Source organism: Arctopsyche grandis, chromosome 9, assembly GCF_051622035.1.
Source record: "Arctopsyche grandis isolate Sample6627 chromosome 9, ASM5162203v2, whole genome shotgun sequence".
NCBI classification, from domain to species: Eukaryota; Metazoa; Arthropoda; class Insecta; order Trichoptera; family Hydropsychidae; genus Arctopsyche; species Arctopsyche grandis.
In genome coordinates this window covers 7724644-7752048 of record NC_135363.1, presented here as the reverse complement: position 1 = coordinate 7752048, position 27405 = coordinate 7724644, and the positions used below count along the sequence as shown (strand labels likewise).

Below are 27405 nucleotides of genomic sequence, written 5' to 3'. Positions count from 1 at the left end.
TAGAAAGGACTAGAACAACAATAGTTCAATTAAGTCTCTATACATACTGTGTAGTGTAATAAGTGTAATGATCAATGTACATTAATTAATACCCCTTTAGTAATAACTCCTTTTACTATTGCAGATAGAGATGTCGTGTTCAAAGCGAAAATGGACCTAACAAAGGTATGTGGCATCGTAAGATGATTAACCAGCAACACATATCAGTGATTAGCATGTAATGCTTTCGATTGTATGGTCATTACATGTTTGATTGGATATGTGACCCCAAGGTCGATTGTTTCCTTTCAGAGTTAGCCAATTTATCTGATTTCATTGGAAACGCTTCCAACAAATCGGCAGTCCTGTTCTATTTCTGGCGAAATTTGAGTTTGCAGCATCTCATAATTTGTTAATGTGTACATAGATGTTTCTATGATGATTGTAGTGTTTGATGATCGATATTTTTAATTGACCTTGAATAATGCTTATGTACAATGTTCGCCATAGATATCGTGTTAATAAAAATGAGTGTCATCATCATCATCATCTACAGCCATTCACCATCCACTGCTGGATGTAGGCCTCTTCAACACTTCTTCCACTCGCCTCCACTTCCACTCGCGTTTTGCGCAACTCTCATCCATCTCAACCCACACATATTCCTAATTTCGTCTACCCATCTTCCCTACGGTCATCCTTTTACCCTTTTACATTCTCTCGGGTACCATTCTAGCACTTTTTGTCCACCTTTTGTCCATTATTCCAGTCACGTGGCCCGCCCATTGCCATTTCACTCTATCCACCTCTTGTCTTCACTCTACCCTTGTCATACCTCTCACCCACGTATTCCGCTTCCTGTCTTTCCATAATGAGTGTATAGCTATATAAATAAATAAGTTAGGATGTCCAATCGTTACTTTCAGTTGAACATGCTGTATCCAAGCCATCCAACTTTCCATTTGACGTACTAATTTTTAGTCTCAACTTGCATTTTGGGTGTCACGAGTGTGCTAAATACACAATAAAAACCATAATGCCTAAAGAAATGACGATTCAAAGAACCAAATTACCTTAGAAAACAAGGAATTGAGGTGTTTGTTGGCGTTGTAGTAACCACTCTGCAGCAAGTAAGCTCGGACTTGCTCGCAGACTTGGGTCTCGTCTAAATGCCACGCATGAGCATCGTCCGCAGCAGCACCAGCAGTAGGATCTGGTGCACCAGCTATCCTGTTGATGGCTGACTGCTGCTGCAGAATCTCGTCGGCGAGCTTCTGGGCTGTGGGCAGCACTTCCGTGTGATGCTCTGAGATCAGGTACTGGACAAACTTCTGCAACTGCTGCCGATCCATCTGCAACAGGGTCTCTGCAACAATAAAAACGAAATGTTATCAATCAAATGAGAATGGAATTCAACGCAGAGATAGCACCTGGCTTATCGAAACTTCAATGCAAATTCGCATGGCGAAAATCCGCCATACTAAAATCGCATTATACGTTCAAATCGAGATGGCGAAATGTGTCGGTCTGCGACAGATGCCTAGGAGAGGACTGCTGAAAACTTTTCACAGCACAGAAAAGATCAAAAAAGCTGTACAAAAATCAATATTATTCGAAGGAATTCAAAGCGGTCTCGTATTTATTTAGCATTAAACGAGTGTGTGCGGCGCGTTCTAGGCCCAACCAACAAATAAGTTTGCCAAGTTTTTGTATAAATTTAAATAAATACCGCTATGGGGGGATAGGGGGGGGGCGGTTAAGAGCTTCTTTTCGAGCACCCGGCAAGAAACCCCCCTCTTCGTATAATTTATATATTCAATTATTGCCGAGCGAGAAAATAAAAACTGGTACATAGCACAGTTAGGGTTGCCAACTGTCGTGCATGTAAAATCATATCTGGGACGCAAGAAGTTCATCTACTATGAAAACTTCGCAAAAACAAATCAATTAGAAACTAGAGATGCTGATAAATTATCTGGCAGTAGAGTGAGACGTGTATTTGGCAGTAATTTTCTGAATGTAGACTTACATGTGTAAATACTTGGGAATGACGCTTCTGAAAATGTTTTGAGATATATTACGATGAAACAAATAGACATTTGTTAAAAAAAATAGCATATGGCACATTATATTTAGTTCATTTACTTTATGAAAGTCATTTCAAATCACGATCTACTCAATTAGCCCAAACCTGTGATAAATAGTGATAATAAAGTAACATTGAAACAAAAAATATATATAAAAATTCTTCAATAAAAAAGTCGTCTGCGGCGTATTTTATAATTAATTTACTATTTACTTTTTTTTTATTATTATTATCTATATATTATTTATATGGGCGTTGGGGATTGCACTATTCTCCTCATCGTCTGGAATAAAAGCTATTATTATTATTATTATTATTATTATTATTATTATTATTTACAATGTTAAGCCCGCTTTAAATGTCAAAGAATTTGACCCTTAAAGCCCTCAACATGAGGCCAACACCCCCCCCCCCCCCCCCGAATACAGTCTAAGACACCCTATTTACAATATAAAGTTACGAAGAAAAAAATGGAGGATTGGCAAAGCGTGACGTTTGGTAATGTATTTTTTTTTTGTAAGGTATTTTGGCTATTATAAGTTTTTTCTATTTTTGCAAAGTTTATATTAGCTTCACTTCGTCGGTTAGTATGAAAAAACTTACTACAACCCGACAAATTTTAATGAACCCTGACTTTCACATAAGCAAAATTTCAACTGCGATACGTTCATTCTGTAATATAAAAAAATACTCGTTTATTTTTGATTAATAATTACTTTATCTATGCAAATACGTAGTATAAATAGACGAAGATTTGTGATCATGTGAAAATTTGACTTCGTTTTATTTCTAATCCTGTTTCAAAAACAGTTCACAGCCCTAAGCAGTGTGCATCTGCATGTACATTTATTTGTAGGTACTTATGATAAAAAATGCTTTTGTCGAATTTTAACTTCGACTCACGACAGTTCAATCGCCCCAGTAATATTACCAGAATGCATAATTCAAAGTCATCTCACAAACGTTCAATTTACATGTCGACAAATTTGTACATATGTATGTAAATAAGCCCGGATGTGTTGTGTAAGTACTATTCAGTACATACCTACATCATGACAATATTATGTCACATTTAACGGGTACCGCTTTGGTGCGACAAACACAATTTTCGAACGAATGTTCGAAAATAATTAATGAAAAACGAAAATATCCAATTATTCATTATTAATTATTCGGAAGTCGCGCGAGCACAATAGAGAAGTGAGCGAAAGTTCGAATAATTAATCCGAACTCAAAAGCTGATTACCTTTAATTACGTCGAACGGGTGAGAAAGTAATCGAATTATTATTATATATCCATGATAAAATCGAGCCGAATGATCCAATAATACGACGACGACGTGCAGAGACGTTGAAAACTTACGGCGCGGGAGCCGCATGCGGTTCTTTATATCGAAACGGCATATTTTCATTCGATCAGCATGAATAATTCAACCTATTTAATCCCTACAGTCCTTATTGAGCTTTTAGATTGGTGTATCAAGGCACTCCTTGCTTTTTTGTAGGTATCGGACTTAAACATACGGAATAATCACCGAACAGGAAACGGAATATGTGGGTGAGAAGTATGACAAGGGTTGTGAATATGTTGGATAGAGTGAAGAGTTATAAATGGCAAAGGGCGTACCACGTGGCTAGAAGAATGGATGAAAAGTGGACAAAAGAAGTGTTAGAATGGTACCCGAAAGAATGCAAAGGGGTAAAAAAAAGATCCCAGGGCAGATGGGTAGACGAAATTGGGAAAATGTGTGGAGTGAGATTGGTGAGAGTACCGCAAAACAGAGACGAATGGAAGCGTGTTGGAGAGGCATTCATCCAGCAGTGAATGGCGAATGGCTGTAGATGATGAAATATGCTCTGTTAAGTGTATGTATGTATTTCTTGAAATACTAGTATTATCGAATTTGTCAATAGATGTCTCTTTGAGATTGTTTAAATATAATTGTTAATCGATGTTTGTAACTGACCAAGAAGCCGCATTGGGACTTAACTGGTAGACCTTCCTGGTATATACAAAATAAAAAATAAAATATCCTAACCTAACCTGCTTCATCATCAACTTGGAATCTATCTGTGCTATTCATCAAATAACTGTCATAATTTATTTTTTAGATTAAGTTAGACCGCGTATATGCTGGTGTTGTCGCTCCACTATGTATGCTCAGTATCCCTAATTTCTTAAAATAAAAAAAGGTTTCCAATTCCTATGCTAAGACGTGCGACATTAATTAGAAGCAGAAACGTCTCGGCCATTATGCACAACACAACGAAAGTCAACACAAAGGGAAGTAAGTACATATCAGACTCGTATGCGGGTAATGACCGTAGTCATTTCCATACTGAAAACGTTAAGCCCACATGGTCGATATAAATAATTGGAAGTAAAAAGTCAAAATAATAATAAAAAAAATTGAAGCAGACGAAGCTCTTTAAGTGGGCGCAGCTGTCTCGAAGGGAACTTCTTGTCCCGATAGAAAGCAATTCAATTGATGTTTCGCTGAAACGGACCCTCGCGACGAAGACCGGTATTAGATGAGTCAAAAAAAAAACTGGTCGAAATTCTTAGGGTCGTGAAACAAAGGAGGAAAAAGTTCTAGTGGATCAACGAGCGTGGGCGTGCCAAAGTATACTTAGGAGGATGCGGAGATAAGATCGACGTTGATTACGACAGGTAATTTTAAGCAGCAAGGTTGCCAAAAGGAGGAAACAAAGATGATGAATCTTCCGAGCCGTCAAGCGGCAAGGACCAGCATGTGCGGGTGGGTCTTCCTCGAGAGATCAACGCACGACGCCAAACTTTTAGAGGACGAAAAAGTAACGTAATTGTTTTAATCGTCTTTTTTATGCATAGTGCTGTTGGTCTTTTTTATGATCATCGGCCAAGGCGTCTCGCTCATTGCCCACCTTAATGGGACGAGAAGTTGATGGTGGTGGAAGGAGGAGACGAATTTGGTTCCAAGAAGGCACCGTGACGATAATGCGGAAGAGCATAGTTTGCCGGTTTTAAAAGAAGCTGTACTTTGGTGACAAATTCGAACAATTTTCGCGTTCACAACTCGGCTGAATGTTATTCCGTGTAGTTCCGATTGCGATTTCGTCGCATTGTTACATAGTAAAATAATCGCGGACGTAACCTGTGGGTTACGCAAAACAATGTACGATTGTCGTGCTATGAAGGTTTCTCAAATGGCGACTTTCGTTTTTCAAAATTTAACCCAATTAAATTACATTCAAGGCATTATTTTACCCTACAACGTAATAACAAAGTAAACACGTGGGTAAGAAGTACGACTGAAGGAGCATATAGTGTAGAAGAATGCTGATAGTTTCAAAATAAGAACAGCATATGCAATTAGAAGACTACATACGTAGATATTATAGAAGATGAATGAAACAGCAGATATATGTATGTATGTATATTGGAGGAAGTATAGTGGTTAAAAAAATTAAAACTAAAAATATATATAGGTATATATTGAGAGATAATGAGAACCTATAGAGCAAATTTAATAAAATACTAGCTGAACCCAAAATATGTTGCAATGCCACAATAACGCATGCAATTCCCGTTCCCGTTTTTCGATGTGTTTCAATAAGTGAATGTTTCAGTTTCAAATTAATACTTAATAATCAAATTAATTTCGAGTCATGCATAGCCTTAAATACAAAGTTTAAGTGGTTAAAAAAACTTGAGAGTGACCCAAAATTGGAACTATGCTAATGACTAATGAGACTCTTGTCTAACAAGGAAGGCCTAACAGGTAAACTCAAATGCACCTTCCTGGCCAACTTCAAACATTGCAGCAGTTTTTTTTTATTACGTAAATTACTGAATTCCGAGACCGTTTCAACAATGAAATCAGATAAAATCAGAAACGATCCACTTAGTAAGTGGTCACAAATATCTAAGTCTGACCAGCAGCATTGAATATTATACTTAAAATTCGGACCTGGATTGTCGAAACTCTCGAGCAGTTTTTGAACGAAGATTTTTGGTAAAGCTCTCAAGATGGTTTTCTTTCTACAAATATTGGTTGTTACTGATTTTAAAAGCAGCAGTTCTTCTGACCCAACGTTTATATAATAGCGTGAAAGGACATGGTGCTCGTTACAACATTTCAAGCATTCCAGTGTTGAAATGTGAGCCTTTCGTTTAGAAAATAGTGTGTTTCATCTGATCCGATGTTTGTCACTCCTGTGTCTAGTTTCGTCGGAACTATTAGGAACACTTGTATTTCAGATCGTATATTGAAGGATGAAACGGCGCAACTTGACGAAAGAAAGAAAAGAGGAACGAAAGAGAGTGGGATTTGACGTTAATACCTCAACGTAGGATGAGGTAAATGGAGGGGAGGGGGAAATTTTTGGGATTCGATTTACGTTGTCGATGGCTCAAAACGACGACGTGTCTATCGAGAACTTTTCTCATGCCTGGAAAACTTCTTTGAAGCATCACTTACGAACGCCGGGTATTTATTTTCAAATATTCTTTCGGCCTTTCGAAATTCGCTCCCAGAAGACTCTCGAGCGAGGAACGGGAGAAGAAGAGAACCCAGCCGTACATCTTGTATGGGAAACTGGATATCCCCCTTCTCATGTGAATTGCAAACGAACCGCAAGTCGAGTGGGGAAGGAGAAGGGTGGGTATCGAGGGTACCCAGTGGAAAGCTTCTCGGCTCAGGCTTATAATGAGAAACCTATGGAATACGAAGGCAAAGAGAGCGCCATGTTGCCTCAAAGTCTAATTTTCCAACGACGCAACGTGAAACTTACGTACCGTTTTATATAAACATCCGAGTTGTATAAGGAAGAAGAACCCGTACAAAGTGCGTTACGAATCGAAACGGAAATACCTGTTAATATTTTATGCGTATAATAAGATACGCAACCGAACAAGGCGAATTCCGTTTCGACGGTCGGTTTGTGAAACCCTGGCACAGGGGGTAACTATAACCCCATTAGTGGTCCCGCAGGCCCGGAGGCCCGGCCAAGTCTCCTGCAAGTGCGATGGGGCACTTTACCCCCATAAGAACCCCACACAATCTCCTATATACGAATTTAGGGGTTGTATGTGTGCGAGTGTGCGCGCACCCCACACGTAAGCGCCAGTTACTATTTAATAGCCGGTGCTGTAGGGGTCGGAAATCTTTTTCACCGAACCACTATGTGTCTGTTTTGTTTTCAATTACATATACTACTGAAATATACTACTATTCCTTATATATAATAGTTCAAGTTATATTAAAATTAGCTCTAAGAATTTCAAATAGACTTTGAGCTTTCTCTTATATTATTCCTTTATGCATTTTAATAAGTAAAATATTGTAAATACTGTAGCGCGAGCGTGTAGAGGAGTTTCCGAAAAACGCAATTTATTGTTGTTGATCCATCGGCCAGTCATCTCCGAATGAAACACCGAACAGATCCACGGAATATTCATACACAGTGTATACTCTCAGCACACAAAGATCATTGGTTGATGAGTGGCGAGACCTTATTGGTTGTTGTATACGGTTTATTCATACGAGGCATTTTAGGCGCGAACGCGAAATCAGGTGATCAACATTAGTAAGCCAGTGAGCAATCACTTACCTCTACGTTATAATAATAAAGAAAATTAATGTGTAAAATATACAATGATCACTTGATCCAATAGCTATTAGAATATACCTAAGATGTATTGTGAACAATAAAAAAGTGACGTATTCATATGTCAAAACAATGACTGTCAAAACAATGTCATCATCAACTACAGGCATTCACCATCCACTCCTGGATGAAGGCCTCTCCAACAGGCTTTCACTCGTCTCTGTTTTTCGCAACTCTCATCCATCTCACCTCACACATTTTCGTAATTTCGTCTACCCATCTTCCCTGGGGCCTTCCTTTTATCCTTTTGCATTTTCTCGGGTGCTGTTCTAGCATTTATTTTGTCCAACTTTCGTCTTTTCTTCTAGCCACTGCCCATTTCCATTACAATCTCTTCACTGTATCCACTATACCACTACCCTTTTCATACTTCTCATCCACGTATTCCTGTATTTACTCGTTCCATGCTTCTTTAAGTGCATTTTACTTTGTGTAGCAACTTGGCGTTCAATGTTCAAGTTTCACATCCATACGTAATCACTGGCAAAACACATTAATCGAAGATATTTTTTTTTCAGGCAATGCATGTATACATACATATTATGAAAAATAAATGAAAAAAGATGCAGTTGTAATTTGGAACACGTTTGGGTATGGATTTTGGATAAAAATTAATTATATAACTTTAATTTGTTGATATTTCAGTTGTTTTTAATTTGTGCAAATTTTAAGAATGTGCCTGCATAATAATTCCTAGAACAATTTTGAGGAAAAATTTCGCTAAATTCAATTGCCTACTAATATAATTAGAAGATACAGAATACATTTTCACTGATGAAAATAGTCGATTTGTGGGGGTTTTTTTTTTTTGTAAAATACTTCAAATAAAAACTGAAAATTTCTCATTTCTCGTTTACATTTTAGCCATCAACGTACATAAAACATACGATTCGACCAAAAGCATCGCAAAACGGAACAATGTGAAATAAATGTATTACAGTGATGAATAGCACCTATGAGACCGCAACGTAGCGCGGTTTCTTATCTGGAAAAAAATGTTTCGCTCGCCAATTCGTACCACTTCTTGCATTTGAACAAAAAAAAAAACAGATATCATCTCATTTTGCACCAGAAGAAAATCCCAAAAAATCCAAAATAAAATTTCCGCTATACTATTTTATAAAATAAAGTAAAAATGTTGTCGATCCGAGGATATATAATAAAAGTATGTGTGGGGTGAGAGGTGCACGGCTGCAACCGGCACCTGATCCTGCTGCGTGCGCAGGTGCTCAGACCACAGAATCCCAAGCCTAAATTCCGTACAAAAACCCACCCTTACAACCAGGTTTTTCAATTTTCCTAATCACAAAATAATACCAACACTTTCGCGAGCCCCGATTCGCGCGTATATGTATGTGTGAAATGCGCACGAATTTATATCAAATTTCAACATCAAATATGCCAAATACATTCGACGTGTCTCGATTAGTTTCTCAGTTCCGCAAAACCGCAAAATTAATCGTAACAAACTTCTGCGGATCAATACCGTTCAACGGGTCCTTTTAACGCAAAATCCATCCTGAAACATAGAGCCTATCATCATATTAAACTCTGTATAAGTCAACAATTTGACATTTAAATGGTAATTCTCTATTCATCCGTTCCTTTTTTTAGTAAATCTCAACATTCATTTACTTGCTTCAGTTCTTTCGGGTATTATTTAAAGCACAAACAGATGATAAAGCTAGACGCGTCGACGGAATCGACGAATTCTTGCTGAAAGGTCACCGTAGAGGGTCGACCGGGCCGAGTCGTTCAGAGTGTGCATGCAAATATGAGACTAATGTCCAACATCAATCGTAAAATATCACTTGATAAACAGTTTAACATTCATTGTATGACCTATTAGTGAAGTAAAAATATATATGAGAGCCTATAATGCAAATTTTATAAGATATAGTGTGAAAATTATAAAGTTATGGGCGTTTAAACAATTAAAATCTGGCAAAACGAGTGGGGTGCGAAAAGTCAAACAAACAAGGCTACTGGCTATTGGCAATGGGTGAGCTGTCACCGTCTCCAAAATTTTTAGATTCTTAATCGTATTAATTATAATTTACGAAGTGAAACTTCGATGTCCAAAAAATGGTAAAGATTTTTTATGAATTCTCAAAACTCTTAAAAAATAACGTCAACCACTGTTTGTTTGGTTGAGCCACTTGTTTTGTTTGCGGTTTTTGGCTATGTTTACCCTCTTAAATTCGTTATCATCACTTCAAGCACAAATCTTCTACACGTGTACCGAAATTTTACTCGATATTTAACAATCGTGCTTTATTTACATTAAAAGCATTTCAAATTCTACTGTATTTCTCCACCAATACGATCTCCTTTTTAAATTATTTTGGCAACAATTCAATCAACCTTTGCTCTTAATCAAACAATTCATACATCAGGAATTAAGATCACTAAACGTTTTAAGTTTTACATCCACTAATCCCGCTCTTCTTTACACAAGTGCTAATATTTCGATGACTTTTCATCATTGCAAACACACATTTGAAATTGACAACATACATATGTATGTATTCCGTCCTATATTTATCTTTTAAACCAGCAGAATAGACTATTGTTTAGCATATAATGCTTTGAACAGAGTGGTCACGGGTTCAAATTCCACTGGTTTCTGCTGGCCAGACCTTGGATTTGTGACTCCAGGTCGATCGTACCCCATCAAAGTTTGCCAATTTATCTGATTTTCATTGAAACGGTTCCAACAAATTGGCAACCTTATCCATTTTCTCGCAAATCTCGAGTTTACAGCAATCTTGAATTGTATAAAATGCTGTAAATTTACAAATTTGACCATAGATGTCTCTGTGGATGTTAATTGATGTGTATTTACTTTGTATTAAATGTACACTGTTTCTGGCCAGCAAAGCGCATTGGGGCTACTTTTTAGGCCTTCCTGGTATTAAAAAAATAGAAAAAAAGAATGCTATCATCATTGAAAAAAACATTTTATTTCAAGCGGTTGTGAAGACTAACAACGTATTCTATTCGCCTTTTTAAATAGGATTTTTTTTTCATATTAAGCTGTACATTAACATTATAATAATATAATACATACTATGATTACTAACAAAATTAAATTAAAATCGTAAAATAGAAAATGATCAGTAGATCAGTAGCTATTAAAATTGATATAAGATGTATTGTGAACATAATTTAGTAAATTTAAAAAGCATTTAAAAATCAAAAACAACGTATTTGTATTATTATGTTTAACTTTTTCAAATCGCCTTCAATTTATCGTCATTGTCATTTAATATATAGAGGGTTGACGATCCAATATCACCCACACACGAACTTAGAAAACAAACGCCGCAAATAGAGCACACTCTACTTACATATATACCAGTACCGAGCGTGTGTTTACTAAAGAACTAAAGCAAACACACACACTACCTCTTCGAGGAGATCGGTTTTCAGAATTGCAATGGCGGCAAACATCTCAAGTTGTTCTTCAATTCCCACACATACATATATATTAATGTAAAATTCGACCGCACACAGGCTGAAAGACCGAACTGAAAAGAATATATATGAAAAGGGGGGGGGGCATTTTATCCCGTCGCGTATTATTACCCCGTAGCCGGAGCTGCCTCTGAATACTGCATAGGCGCTGAAGACGGAAGCTGTGGATGCAGTAAATGGAGGATGAGCCCGCCAGCGGATGCATCGACAATGAATGCAATTTAAATGCAAAAACCGGGCGTGGTACGTGTCCCCGTCGACGACTAAACCAAAAGGGAAAATAACAAGCATAGCCGAAAATGAGCTCAATCTATCGTCAAAGGAATTGCTATTTGGATATAATAATATGATTCTATGGAGTTGAAGTATTCAAGCAAGTGAACGATTTAAGTATCACTTTTTTCCTATTGTAAAATTAAACTACTATTCACTCGGAAACGTGGCTTTCAATCAAATTATTACATACGTTCTGACACAACTACTTCTATGCTTGTTTCAAGAGTAGCTCAACACTCTTAATTTGTATTTTAAGACCCACAGAGATCAATTGCACAAACTCGAACTATTTTTATTATATTAAGCCCAATCTTAAACATTATCATCGGCATCCAATATCATCTCAACTTAGTAATAAATAAACTCATTCTAATTGGTTCAATGGAGAGAACGAGAAGAAGAGTCAGGCTCAAAACGGACTGGTAAATCTAAAAACAATCTAGATAGAATAGCTAAGTTGATTAGTACACTAAACGTATACAACATAGATATTAATAAAATCCAAAAACGGACAGCAGAACTAATGTCAAGCTGCACTTGCATATGTACATTTCAAATGAGAAATGTTGCAGGTATCAAAAATAGCACTAAAAAGCTTCGTTACATCATAGATAACCAATTTTGCTCTAAATAATTTCCTAGTGAGAATCAAAAACCATGCACGTAAAAGCAATCCAACTAGAGTTTCCAAACTATTCGGATGTCGAAAATGAAATAAATAATAAAAAAAAAACATTCAGAATGAAACAGGTAGTATCAAAAATATATAACCAGCAGAGAGACTAGTTAGGTTAGCATATAATGCTTTGAACAAAGTGGTCACAGGTTCAAATCGTACTGGTTTCTGCTGGCCAGACTTTGGATTTGAGACTCCATCGTTTTCTATCAGAGTTTAACAATTTAATCTGATTTTCATCAATCTGGAATTTCGCTGCATATTCAAGTAAATTAAATAAAACGTCTACTATTAGATAAGCCATGTTTAAGCGGTTTATATTACAAATACCGAGCGAAGCCGGATAAAACCACAAGTATATAATATTTATATTACGCTTATATGTCTGGTAACAGTGACGCGTTAGAATATTCTGTAATGTCACTGTGGCTATATGTAAATAAATAAATAATGTTGAAAATAAAATATGGATAAAAAACGGATGTTTAAAAGAGCCTAGTGTAGAATATGAGCTCAATGGGCCAACGTTCGAAGAAGAGTATCTTCAAAAGAGTATACTACGTATATGTGTATGTATGTATGTACATACATACATATATACAAATTTAAATTCAATAATAGATTTTTAAAGTTCATAATAGTTCATAATAGAAATAATTAATAATAATTTTATATTCATAATAGACTTGGAAAGAACTAAAATTACCATTTTTTATCAAATTTGTATCAAATTTCTATAACAAAAATAGAGCGTGTGAGCAACATCCCTAGCAAATGGAATACGAGTAACCCCATTTAGGTTGGGTTGGGAACTTTAGTGCATTCGACGAGCAACAGATATCCGATATGGCAAGAATCGGCACCGACACAAAAGGGGACAATGGCTACAGAAAAGATAAAGGCCGTTCACATAGGAAGTGCACCAGATAAAACGGGTGCCGATACACGATCCGGCCATAAATTGAATCAGAAACAACACAAAGAGACAAACTTATGAAAATTAACAGCAAAACCAGCAACATGCAAACACCATAATAGTACAAATTCATTATCCACATTCACGCCTGCGATTCCAACGATTCGAATCGGTAACTATTCGTGTAATTAAATTTTCACCATATAAATGATATATAAGTGAATTGTTCTCCCACCAAAGTGTGTAATTAGTGCAACGGCATCGATTGTAATAATGATTTCATCTGAATATGTATGTGTATGTTACGTCATGCGGTGTATATAGAAAATATAGTAAAAATCTACAATGGGAATATTATTAGTCACGAACTTGAGGGGTTTCATCCTGTCATTCGATACAATGGCAACGCCTACGCTAATTAAAAATTTCTATTATGTACTACTTGTATTGGAGTATTATCTTCAAAATCCTATGATTCGACGTAAGATAATCTATGGTGAAAATGCTTAGTTCTGAAAAACATAGTTGCCGACTGTATTTATGTAAATATTTAATAATGGTCCGCGAATAGGTCGGATGTGACCCGACCTTTTACATAATTTATATAAATTGTATGCACTCAGCCATGTATACATTTATGTATTGAACTCGCAGTACGATTTCTGATATTGTACTTGGCAAATGCGGATTCGATTACTAACAAAGCAATTTTTGTTTCATACGATGCCAAAATTTTGACTTGATCACAATGTTCCATTCTTGTTAAAGCTAGTCGCATACAAAATTGGCAACATCTCAAATTCAAAAGCTTCATACACAAGGGAGTTCCTCATACTTTCGTGTGTTGACTCGGTGCAAACTTATTAAGGCGTGTAAAAACTTTTGTGCGTGTGCAAAGCTTTATATTCTTTGTGCCAAACAACTCGTCGTCTCTCATATATTCATTATTTTTCATCGACGGTGCAATGAAAACCGTCTTTGCAATTAGTCGGGCAATTTATTGTAGCAACAAACTACATAGTTTCTTTTTACTAGCCTCTTCTTGGCTCGCTTTCGATTTTTTCGTATGACGAAATTAGGGTTCTTCCGATCGTTTTCAAACTTTGCCATTTTGCTCGGTTTATATAATATATATAGCCAGCAGCATAGCTCGGTCGTTAAGCTTCTGCCTAACACCGAGAAGCGCCGGGTTCGATCCCATGAGCTGACCTCGATTGAAAAGAATTTTTCCGAGTATATCTGTAGTGTTGTTAGTCAGAACTGGATATTTGTGACTCCAGGTCGATCGTTTCCTATCAGAGTTTGCCAAATTTCTCTGATTTCATTGTTGAAACGGTTCCCGATTAAAAATTGGCTAAATCCTTCCTACCTACTATGTCACCACTATTTGAGTATGATTAATGGAGTTTTCAGTGTCTCGCAATTGAGCGACGTGTATAATAAAAATGCTGTATTGTTTGTAATTGGCCACTAAGGCACATTAGGGTTTACCTATAATGCCTTCCTGGTATAAAATGTAAAAAAAAAATACAGTTCTGAAAAATTTGTTAGATGATTCGATTTCGGCATCATTCAAAGTGTCTATAATTTTTTCAAAGGGTTGTTGTTGGGCTGCTTTTAAAAAAATGTCTGCACTCAAATGGGCATTTTAGTGAGAATACGGTTGTAGTCACCAAATGTTAAAACGAGAGTCTGCTCACAATATTTGGTATACAAAATTTTATATGAAATATAAGCAAAAATATTTAATTGTACTCGAAAAACAATTTTTATATCAAAGTACCAGGGCGGCGACCTGGCCCGACTACACCACTGGTTATAACGACTTGTTTAAACTAAGTTTATTAGTCATAGTGTTGGCACACGTCATCTCGACGGCATCCAAGTCTATGTACATGCATAGATAAGCTCACCAAACTAAATATTAATATTTAGATAAACTTTTGCAGCGTCGCTGCGTGTCAATACGCTCGGGCACGTGCGCGCCATTAACCCCTACACGGCGCGCACTCCCACCTCGGCAATAAAAAACCTTTAAAATTTCGCACGCAGAGTCCCAAACGGATAGGGCTAAGGGAGAGGGACACGGAGGAAGGGTGTCGTGAAAATTAGTGAGTTACGCGCCGCTAATTGGCGGGCGTCATTTGAACGACGGCAACGAGCCGCTTCCTGTGGCCGCGCGCTCAAAGGGTCAAACAGACCCGGGGTTAACGGACCCACAACCCAAACGACAACAATGGCTGGCACACAAGATGGCACACACCGTTCAGGTGGCCCTCGTCCGGTGACATAACGACGCGTGACACAAGTCAAGTCACATAGCCGCGTGCCAGGGCATCGGCGTATTTACCATTCACACGCGTCGACTTTTAATTGATCTATTGCGTGATTGACACCGAAATGGGTAATTTGGTAATTGACGATCTTGGCGCATACTTGCGATACTTCTCTATTGTAATTGATATTCGAAGTCTGACTGACAAATGGCGTTGTGTTTATTCGAGGCGAGGCTTCAGATGCCTATCGGTCAAGTTGCTCAGTACGAGCGTGGCTATTGCGAGGAATTAGTCAATCAAACTCAACTACGTATCTATATATGTATATTTTACTAGTGGTTTTACACGGCTTTGCTCGGTATTAAGCTTAAACTTCTAGATATGAAATTTGAGTTAAAAAAACCAAACGGTTTTTGAGAAAAACATAAAAAACCTCGATTCTCTAGAGTAAAAGTACTACTTCCGGTTCAGATAAAAATATTTAAAAAATATAAAGTTATAAAATTATTATTTCTATTACATGTAAAAAAATTTCAGTCCGATTTAGTTAGCGGTTTGGGAGATAATTCAATTCAAAAACTTAAAAAAAAGAGGACACCTATAAGAGGATGTACCATTTCCAGTCGACTTAAAAATTTGAAAAAAAAATTACGTCGTATCGATAAGAATTTTAGTAACCTATACTAAGTTTCAAGTCGATAGGACGAACGATGTTCAAAATACATACAAAAGACACATACACACACATTTTTTCTAGATTGATTCTGAGTTCGAATCAGTCAACATCTCGAGTTCGAATTTTCGCATGATCACAAAACTTCACCTATTGTTACTACGTACATAGATAAAGTAAAAACAATGCCGGCACCGCAACTGAAAAAGGAATCCGGAACCGGAACTAAAATCAAAACCGAGAATACTGTAATCGGAATCAAAATCGAAAACCGAATTGATATCGTCGTCATAGAAAATTATATTTTTTCGATGACGTTACGGATTTTACAAACGAAACGCCAAACCTTACATAGTTACATGCATACAACCTTACAAAGTCTCTTTCAAAATTACATATGTACATACGTATTAGATTACGAGCCCGCTATTTGTATGTGCTGCACAAATTTTCGGGTTATATATGCAAAAAAATTCTAATTGAAATGCCCTACTTTGGAAATAGCAGGAATTGTGAAGCGCATACATATAATGCATGTAGGTACATACATAAATACATATAACGTTAATCTAAAAGAGTTGTATTCAAGCCGTTGGGTCGTGTCGCATTGCACAACGTCGCGCCAGTATGCACATAGTCCATTAAAAACATTAGATTTCTGCGTTTGTACTTCAAAAACATGGATGAAGACTTATCGAGCGGCACAAATATTATATTATACATTCATATGTATATCCGGTCTAATAGTACGTAGTGCCCTAAAATAACAAAAGCGATCACATTATAAAAGAGCTAAAATTACAAAAATACGTTTTCACCGAGTTATTTTCCGCTCGTCTGGGAGCCGGCGCTCTATTATCCGAGTGTTTTCCTTCGGCCTCCCTCTTTTCCCGATTGTTGCATCATTTTCCAACCGAAAGTGAGTTCGGTGTTTATGTTTCGATTATATAAACACGGGAGAGAAAGAAAGGAAAGCCGCATTTATCGTGTGCAACCGGGGAGATTCGACGAATAAAGTACGACGAGTATTTGCTTTTAATTCTCGGCAAGGAGGAACAGATTATATCGAAAGACCCGCAAAAACAGAGTGTCCACACAAAATAAACACCCAAAAGACCAAACGAAAACATGCTACATACATAATATGTAAGTATAGGTACATATGTAGTGGGTGTCGTAAAAAATTCGCGAATGTTTTTACTTTATACGGCCCCATACGAAAATATAGCGAAAAAATAACGCTAAATCCCGACCCGTAAATGAGGCCACTCGTAAGTTTCCCTTCAACGTAAAAATATCCTACACGTGTGTAGGAAAATTGTAAAGACGCACGTAACATTACTACGGGAGAAATTGAGTCTGTATATGTACACACATACATACATTTAAATTCAAATCAAAACAGAGACAGGGACGCCTACGATAATGTGGCTGATGAGAATTTATGAAATGATTTTTTTTCATGCGGGTGAAATCCCTTAAAAATATATTCAGGGTAGTTGCACAAGCCCGAAAATAACGAGTGACCCATATAAAAATGGGTCGAACGGCAAAGCAGCGACATAATACGAATATGAAAACTTGTGTTGCGGGTCAACACCCATTTGTTCACATTACGTCGGTACAACATTGCACGTACGCCTTTGAAATAAGGTGTCGACAACCTTTGGAGGAAGAAAAGATCCGTAAATGTTCGTAGAAATTAATATGTACTGTTCTGACTTCAAATGAATTCGTTACAAATGAGTAAGCTCATTCATGTTTGACTACAACGTGTTTCACATAAGAGTGTATATGTATGTATATGCTCTTACCTAAAAATAGATTTTTAGAAGTAATATTATTGATGCATTGATTATATGTATTCGTTCATTTAAAAAATATTTAAAAAAATATGTTTTTCAATGATCCCATTACGGGTTTTACCCTTACCCGACACCTATGGTATTGAATTTGTACGTATATAAATTTGAAATCATATTCGAATAGTGATGACTAGTCACCGGAGCCTGAGGGGGCCGTGTATTGTTCAAAGGTTGTAAATGCATTGTTACAGGTTTGCCGAACAATGGATAGCACTGTGACTATCCTACCTCTAGTGATGACAAATAGTAAATAGGATGATTTTGCCAATTTCATGGGGAGCCGTTTCAATGATGAAATCAGATAAATTGACAAACTCTGATGAGAAAAAATCGACTTGGAGTTAGAACTTAGTTTGTGACTCCAAGTCGGTTGTTTCCTATCAAGAGTTTGCCAATTTTTCTGTTTTATATTGAACGGCATTTCCATTCCAATCTCTTTTGTAAATCTCAAGTTATTCAGCGTCTTGAGGTTCGCCAATTTCTATAATAAAATGCTGCAAAAATCTCTCCATAGATGACACTGTAGACGATGTATGAATTTGCATTGTATAAAATGCTTGTATTGTTTTTATTATTGTATTGTGTCTTTATTAGTACACTCGTCATTTTGACGTGAGACGTATCTGTAAAGGGAGTGTACATGTTCGATTTAAATAATAAAAATAAATAATGCCTTGCTACAGGGATAGCTTGTATATCGAAAAAAATACGCCGCAAGCAAAATTTTTCTGCTTTTGTTGATAAGATTTTGTATTTTTAATTTAAAAAAAAAAACACATTTTAAGCGTTATTTTAGGGGTCTGATTTCACTACCCCACAATTCGCCAAATACAATTTTTCCTCATCAGACCACCCCTATAAGCTCACGCAACATGTGTACCGTACGCCGCGAAACACTCGGCACGCATCAAAGAAACCGCAACAATGTTCATACGCGGCCAACTTTTCAAAAGTCGAGAAACTCCACAAAAATTTCAATTTAAGCTCTCGGCCAACCCTTTCACTTCCTCCACCCACCTTCGGAATCAGGGCTGTGCCACGCGCGGACGCCGTTTGATTATTACCCAGAGAGTTCTAAAAAGTTCGTCGAACCGCCTCCCCCCGCGAACATCCCCAACACCCAGTGCGCCAGCGCAGAAAAATCGAACGGCACATGCTAATCTTATTTATTTAAATCATTGTGTATGAGGAGGGGGAGAAGAGGGCGGCAAAATACCACCCCCGTGCAACCGAAGCCGGCGCCCCCCGTGGGGCCAGACCGGACGTAATCCGCGGCGAATTGAAACAAACGAGGGCGCAGCGCCCCGTTCGGGGGATGAGCCTCGGCGGCGGCGCCCCCGTGGACAGATAATGCGCCTGGATTAAATTATAGCCGCCCACCCACCCTAGCTCAAATTGGATTAAAAAATGCATGGCCGGGAGCAGAGAGAGAGAGTCCATTGAGGATGACGTGGGCCCCCACCGTTACACAATAATGCAACGCCATTGTGCGATAAATTTATGTAACCCATTAAAAACGCGCGTAAATCATACGTGTGAATGCAACGGCTGAAACAACTAATATAATGACTTTAATTCACGGTATATTCCTCTCCACAGTCCACTGGGAGTGTGGCTTCAAATTTTGCAGCAGCGACGTGTGTAATGTATCATTTATTATATACCTAAGTGGTGTGCGTTGATTGAAGTCAATACGCGACATTATGTATGGTATGGTGGTGACTAACGTTGGATGTACACAGCTGTATCCGCTGGTATAATATAACATCCAACATTGATAATAATAACAAATCTATTCTCGAAAAATAAATATTATTCACATTAATACACACATGCACATGCAGTTTGTAACATACACAATTTCATTGCATTAACAACGCGTACTACTAGCAGATCACTTGCAGACTAATTTCACTGCCTCACAAGCCGTTGATCTAATATATAATTTCGAAAGAGACTTTGTATGTAAGTATGTAATTAAGGTTTAAAGGTTTGGGTGGGAGCATCAAAAACAAATAAAATTTTCTATGACGACGACATTGAAATCGTTGTATATTATATTTTTTCGATTCAAATAAATTTAATAAAAAATCAAATGAATGTTTACTATCATATTAGATTGTTTTGACATGTTTAAGCTGTTTATATTACAAATACCGAGCGAAGCCGGGTAAAAACACTAGTAGTATATATTCAACAAGTACAAGGACAATACATAATACATTACGTACTTTAATTACCATTTTTGTAGAGATAAACGGTTTTTGGCTGATCTCAGAACGTAAAGTCCACCTTCTATCAAACACCTCTATACAGTTTGAGCTCAAATATATTTGTGGTGCTGGAAACGGATATCAGAAAAAGCTAGCTAGCAATATCAGAAAAACTCCCAACAATATGTAGAAAAAGAGTTCTTTCGTACTTTGAACATATGGCCAAGAAGGGCTGGTAGAGAGGACAGTCTCCCAAGAGTTGGTCTGACCAAATCAGGTAACTAGCGGGATCGTCCCTTAACGCTGCCTTTAACTTGCCACAGAACCGGAAGGAGTGGAAGCGGATCGTCAATCGTATCCAAGATGACACCAATGACCATGGCGCTCAGCATTGAGCAAACAAGAGGAAAAAAGAAAAGAATATTGGTAAAAGAAAAGCAATTGAAACGGCAAAGGGCGGGTCACGTAGCTGGAATAACAGATAGATGGACGAAAGAAGTGCTCAAATAGTACCCGAGAGAATTTAAAAGCGTACAAAGAAGGCTACGGGGAGATGGATGGATGAAATCAGAAAAATCTGTGGAATGAGATGGATGAGAGTTGCTCAAAACAGAGACGAATGGTAGTGTGTTGGAGATGCCTTCATCCAGTAGTGGATGGCGAATAATTGTGGATAATAATTATATTTATAGCAGTTTTAAATGAATGTTAAGTTAATTGATGTGTCAGTAAAAGATCTCGTCTCAGATTTGTTTTCCGGGTCAATGTCTGTATGATATGTAACAATCCACATTCATCCAATTTATCTGTTTTTCTTAAATATTTTTGACATTGTTGATTGCGAATCGCCGAATTAATTTTAAATTTATTTTGTTTAAAGTCCAAATAAAGTATTATATTTGATAATGCTTCTACGGGTTTATCGGTAGACTTAATATAACACTTTTTTCTGTTTCTGAATCACACTCAAAAATGAAGTCAAAATATAAAGAAACTAATAAAAGAAATACTAATACAAAAAATAGAAAAACTCAAATGAGGCAAAAGATATAAAATCGAAAGTTATGCAATTTTGTGACCGCCATTGTATACTTGATGCTTTAATGCTATTTAACTTAAGGTCAAATTTAATAATTTATGAATACTCACCCATGAGCATGTTACAAGTCAGCCAGCTTAAGACTAGTATAATTGAATTACATTACAAGCTCATATTATGTACTGTAATCACTCGTTATATGTGTGCACATATTCATAAACAAGAGGTACGTATATTTAGCTTGCAATACACAAATATTCTAAGAAAATTTTATAATAGAAAGTTGTTCTATAAATAATCAATACATCTAAATGACAGCCAATGAGTAGAACGGTAGCCATGACAAAAAATCACGCCATGGGTGACAGTAACAATTCTATAGATGTGTAATTTGCGGTATAATATGTATGTATATATGTATGTAGATATTTGTGCGATCCAAGAAAGCAGTGAAATGCAAGCCAATTACATTGCAATTAAAATCTTCCAAAAAATATATCAATAATTATACAGCTCAGACGCATAAATATTACATCGTGGCAGTTTTGAAGCAACTTCATAAAAACGCATTGTTTGAAACTGTATAAATTTCACACTGTAACATAAAAGAAGCAACTTTGTTTGCGGTTTTACGTCGAAGGCGGATATGGAACCGATTTTACATACATATACATAATATACATATATGGACGTGCTAACTTGAAGATGCAAAATTGGCAAACGTAATTTCTCACCTGCGAATCACAAACAAAGGCTTTGTTCGTGCGTGAATGCGTTTACATATTCCATATTGTAATATTAATAATGTAAGATGTTCGAAGTATGCGTTAATAATACAGGTAGTTGCACAGCCGATGCTCAATTGGCAACCGCAAGAAATTCGCACAAATCAACCACTAATCATTATCAGCAAAATCGAACAGACGGGAGTATTCAGCAACCCTTATGACAATAATAGCCCTTAAATGCGCACATAGCATCCCCATTCGAAAGGGGAATTGCGTACATAAACAAGCAGGGCATTGACCGTGTACGTGCATGGTAGTGAAGATATCAAATATCCATATACCTAATAGAAACGTGCACAAATTTTGCACACGATCGAAATCTGAGAAAAATGTTGATCACGACTGGATGTTGGGTGAAACGCGACTTTGCATGTCGCATTATTTATTTATATTTAAATGCGACTGTGAATAATTGCGTGATATTTTTTTTAAGATTGGAACTTATTCCCCCTTAGCTGTACGTGTATGATTGTAAATAGGGTTTGACGTGGCGAATGTTAGTGGGCGTTCGAAGTGCCAGTTTGACATTGACAGAATTGGTTAAACATTGACATTAACCGTATCAGTGCAGCGAGCATTAGTGGCAGATGTCACTGAAGGTGACTAATTGATGTTTAAATTATTTTGTTACAATTTCCGGTCGTGTTATAATTTTCGCTTTATTTTAATTGTTGAACGGTCAAGTTTAAAAGAGGTGTGAACATCAGGTAAACTAAGTTTTAGGTAATTATGGCAGAGTTCTTATCACGTCCTTTTAGTACTGTAAGCCGTAAGGTGTACCAAACGCTATAAGTCATCTATTGATTTTATTGATTTAATAATAAACATATGATAATTTGGGTTTCATTTGTATTAGACTATCCAAACTCTTTAAATCCCATAGTACTGTTGCCTTTTCAATTCATTTGTAAAAAGTTATCTGGAATTTGCTAATTCTGTTTGGAATCCTTTCTATCGATGTACTATATATAAATAATTTAGAACGAATGAATAAAAAAGTCGATTCCTACTGCAATCCCAGATTTCTTCACAGTGGTGGTTTTGTTTCCCTACAATCTACATATGTTTTAGCTTCCGAATTATTTAATTAATTGTCCTTATTTATTAATCAAGATCCTATTCCAATGTTCAATCAGATTCTTCACATTAATCCCTGTTCTACCAAATTTTCTTGTTATTCCTTTTTATAAACACATATATAATAGTTACTTTTGTGCCTCAATGTGATATTTTCCACCCCAGTGAGCGTAGGTTATCGGAGATTATTTTATCTATTTGTCTGGTAGCCTGCGCTCATCATTATTTTTATAATTGTATGTGATGTATGAGTGGAATTTTGATCTTTTCTCTTCCGTTTGGGCCCCGCAGGGATGTTTTGTATTTATGGCTGGTTCTTATACATTGGTCCTGGCTGTAGGTGCTAGAGATTCCATACTATGTAAGTATTTTTTTATTTGATATTTTTACTTTATCTACTATTATTATAATGCTATTGTTTTTTTTATGATTACTTATAAAAGTATTTGTTTGTATATATTTTTTCTCTTTTCTATTTTATTTTCGACCATTGTGACGCATTAGGGATTCCTGCAATGCCACAATGGTCCAAACTTAAATAATTGTAAGTTGCAATACTGTTTTTCAAAAATAATTAGTCTTAATTTTTTTCTGTTCCACTAATAGAAAAAAAAATATAGAAAAAAAAAAAAAAACATATTTTTGAAAGCTCTATAGCCATCCTTATTCTGCTTACAAGTAAAATAATAATTTTAAAAAGCTTAGGTGGATGAAACAAGACGAAGTTCTGTAATTCGCCGAACCTTCTACATAATACAGTATTTTTTCAATCAAATCTAGAAAACAATATCACCATTAGACACCATTACAAAAGCCGAACTGACAACAACAAAAGACTTGAAACGAACACACGAACCACTAGTTCTGAACGAGAAGCAACTATTATATGTGTGTATGTATGTAGTTATGTATTCTTCCGGAAAAACATATGCACATAGTTGATACATAAATAGTTCTGTGTACCTTCTTTCAAAATGAATATTGATAAATTTTACTCTTGTACTTCGTGGGCTTCAACTCCTCTGTCAATCACAGGTACGGTTCAAAAATGCCGAATTTCCTAGTCGGCAGGTACCTGGTTCCGGTACCTGCCGATGGTAAACAAAGAAAATCCAACGTTGACGCGTATCTACCTGTGTGTCATGGTATTTTGACATTTGTCCACTTTAGTGCATGGGCATTCGAGTCGAGGCGTGAGTACGTGCAATATTTTACTATGCAGTGCGTGTACACAATAAAATTTAGAATACACGTACCACAAACACAATACGTGGACTAGTTGGTGTACGTACATACGCCATTATGCTATCTAGCGGTGCAGTTAGTTGCTTTTGAATTTATGAATATGACGAGACGTTATGAAATCAAGCATTAAAGTGGAGAATTGCTTTGTTGTTACGATCTGGGAGATCGGTGACTGTCTTGCGGTATGAAAACTAGAGTGAAACTATCATAAATCGCTAGAAGTGGGCAATATTATAGAAGTATGATGTTTAATTAAAATTAATTAATTCAATGGGAGATTAAGTTGTGCAGCTGAAGAAAAGTGGAACGCCAGGGCCGCATGCGGCCTACCAATAATCTGATTGTGTTTTTTTTTTATTTTTTATATCAGCCTAATCATCATCATCATCCATTGCTGGATGAAGACCTCTCCAACACGCTTCCACTCGTCTCTGTTTTGCGTCACTCTCATCCATCTCACCCCACACATTTTCCTAATTTCGTCTACACATCTTCTTTGTTGACTTCATTTTACCCATGTGCATTCTCTCGGGTACCATTCTAGCACTTCTTTTGTCCAACTTTCGTCCATTCTTCTAGCCACGTGGCCTGCCCATTGCCATTTCAATCACTTTGCTCTATCCACTTTGTCCACTACCCTTCTCACCCACGTATTCCGCTTCCTGTCCTTCCTCGTTATGCCGAGCATACAGCATTCCATACTTATTTGAGTGGATTGGGCGTTCAATGTCCAAGTTACACATCCATACGTCATCACTGGCAAAAGGCATTGATCGAAGATCTTTTTCTTCAGGCAAAGTGGCATTTTTTTTATTTAAAAACAGCATTCCTGCGTTCAAATGTACTCCATCCTAATTTCATACGTCTCTTAATTACTTTTCCTTTACTACCGGACATGTCTATTATTTGACCTAAATATAAATAATTACATATTTACTATGTCCTCTATTTTATCATCTAATGAAATGCTATCAGGCATGCAATAATTATTGAAAATTAGTTTGGTCTAATTTACTTTCCCTGTCCAGCTAATAATAATGTCTCATAATTAGTCACCGGACCCAGAAGGTGCCGCGTATTGTTCAAAGGTTGTAAATGCATTGTTAAAGGTTTGCCGAACCTTTTTTACAAAGGATTTACAACAATGGAACAGTGGATAGCACTGTGACTATCCTACCTCTACTCATAATATGGTAACAAATCTTAAACCACCTGATATTTAGATGAAAATCTCTTCCATGAAAAATTCTACAATACTTGTAGGTACAAATTTTAATTTTCTATTTTTTAATGTTTAATTTTATTGGATTTTTTTATTTATTTATTTTTTCCTATGTGTATATTTATACAAATATCTTTTATGTATTTTCTGGCCACAGTGTCATATTGGGGTGACCTGTGAAGACACTGTGGTATACTTGTGTATTAAACAAATTAACAAATTACCAGCCCTAGTACAAAACCAGCCCCCTCAAAAAAAAATAATCACATGACACATTTTTTTTTCTAAATGTCCATTCGGTAGAAGTATGTAGTACAAAATATCCACGAGAACAATCATCTCCTTGCAACAACACCTTAAATGAATAGTTTGAATTCTCACCTGAGATTGGCACTCGAAGCCGGACAGAATCCGCATTTCTTATCCGGTACAGTGACAGCGCCACCACGTGCTGACACCAGAATATGTCTCTCGCCTCGCAGCTGCATGTCACTGACGTTATCTTGCACCTGAAACGACAAACACCATCCTTTATTACATACTCATACACTAGACATCGTCGAATGTGCACCGGTTGACGAGCCGGTATATATCATCAACACGTGCTCGAAAACAAACACGTTCGCTAATTCGTCAACAGCCGCAAAGGTGTCGAATGTCACAAGACATCGCATACTGTTGTACAATCAGACATGTCAGTTGCCATTAACGGAAGTACAAACCAGAAATGCATCACTCAAATCACGTCTCTTGCGATTTTCATTGTTTATTTTCAAATATTTTGCCAAAGGTTGCATTGCGTGGCTTTTTTGAACATATACAAACATGATAAAGGGCTGTAATAAATGTCGAAATGCCGACCGGGACATTTGAGAATTTAATGAATTATAAATGGTAAAATTAAAATCCTGAGCCATTGAAGATCTTAGGAAGATTTAAGGTTAACTGAAAGATATTTCAACTGATCTGGCGGATACTGAAAATTCTTTTTTTTTATATAATTTGCCGTCAAATCTATCAATAAATTAAATAACTTCTGAATGGTCATTTTTTTTAGGTTTTGATTCAAAAGCGAGAATAATATCTTTGCATTTATTATTTCACTTAATAATTTGAAAATTCGTCAAATTAATTTAAAATTTCACTCAAAACTGTAATTGTGATGAAGATTTCGGAGCCTCTAGATTTTGAAGCCCGGGACCGTTGCTCCCTTCGCACGGCTTTGTGTATAAGGTTTAAATTATTGCAGTCGCACGATGAAAAGGTCATACAGTGAAATGAACATAGGACTAAACACAGAAATGAAGTTACATAGCTTTGGCGACCTCGCATTCGACTAGAAATTTACACTTATACTTGAACCCTTGTGGGACTCTTTCACCTTTCATTCTCACATGTACCTGTTGTTTTTCTTTAGTATTGAACCTAGCTAATTGAATACCGGTAAACCGACTCGTGGATCGGGACACATGTATATTAACCGGAACGTATTGTATCCATAGTCTAATATGAGGGATGGATTTTTTGGATATATTTATGCTGCCAAAGCATACGTGAGTTAAAAAAGTTTTGGGTTTAAAAGTCATGCTTGAGAATTCCCCGAAAACCACAAGTACAAATGGTGACTTCTTCATCAAATGGCTATTTATAAATATTAGGTCAATTAGAAAAGGCGAAAAAAAAACAAAGCACCAATTCGTGATTTATAAAAGACTTCTAAATCGATCGCAACCAGTTTCCAATATAAAGATGTCAATTTTAATAGGCATTTGAATATGCAACTGGTCCTCTTGCACGAAATAAAATCGATGTCAATAATTAAGTGTGAACGGAAATATTATATGTATATCTCATTATATGTACATAAATTGAGACCCAATCTGTTGGGTCAGAACGGTTTGCCTGTTTGTGGACGCCTGGTACAAATTCAATTCGATATTCCGATTTT

The 27405-nt window shown here is 36.6% G+C and overlaps 1 protein-coding gene across 2 annotated transcripts in view; it reads right to left on the bottom strand.

The window, feature by feature from the left end:
• Nucleotides 1-27405, bottom strand: part of LOC143916551 (zinc finger SWIM domain-containing protein 4-like) — a 131173-nt gene that overhangs the window by 8347 nt on the left and 95421 nt on the right. For both annotated transcript variants that reach the window (XM_077437694.1, XM_077437695.1), the window contains exons 3-4: nucleotides 25839-25966; nucleotides 1053-1345 (exon numbers count right to left, since the gene is read on the bottom strand). In XM_077437694.1, coding sequence (XP_077293820.1) covers nucleotides 1053-1345; nucleotides 25839-25966 — 421 coding nt within the window. The remainder of the gene's footprint in view (nucleotides 1-1052; nucleotides 1346-25838; nucleotides 25967-27405) is intronic.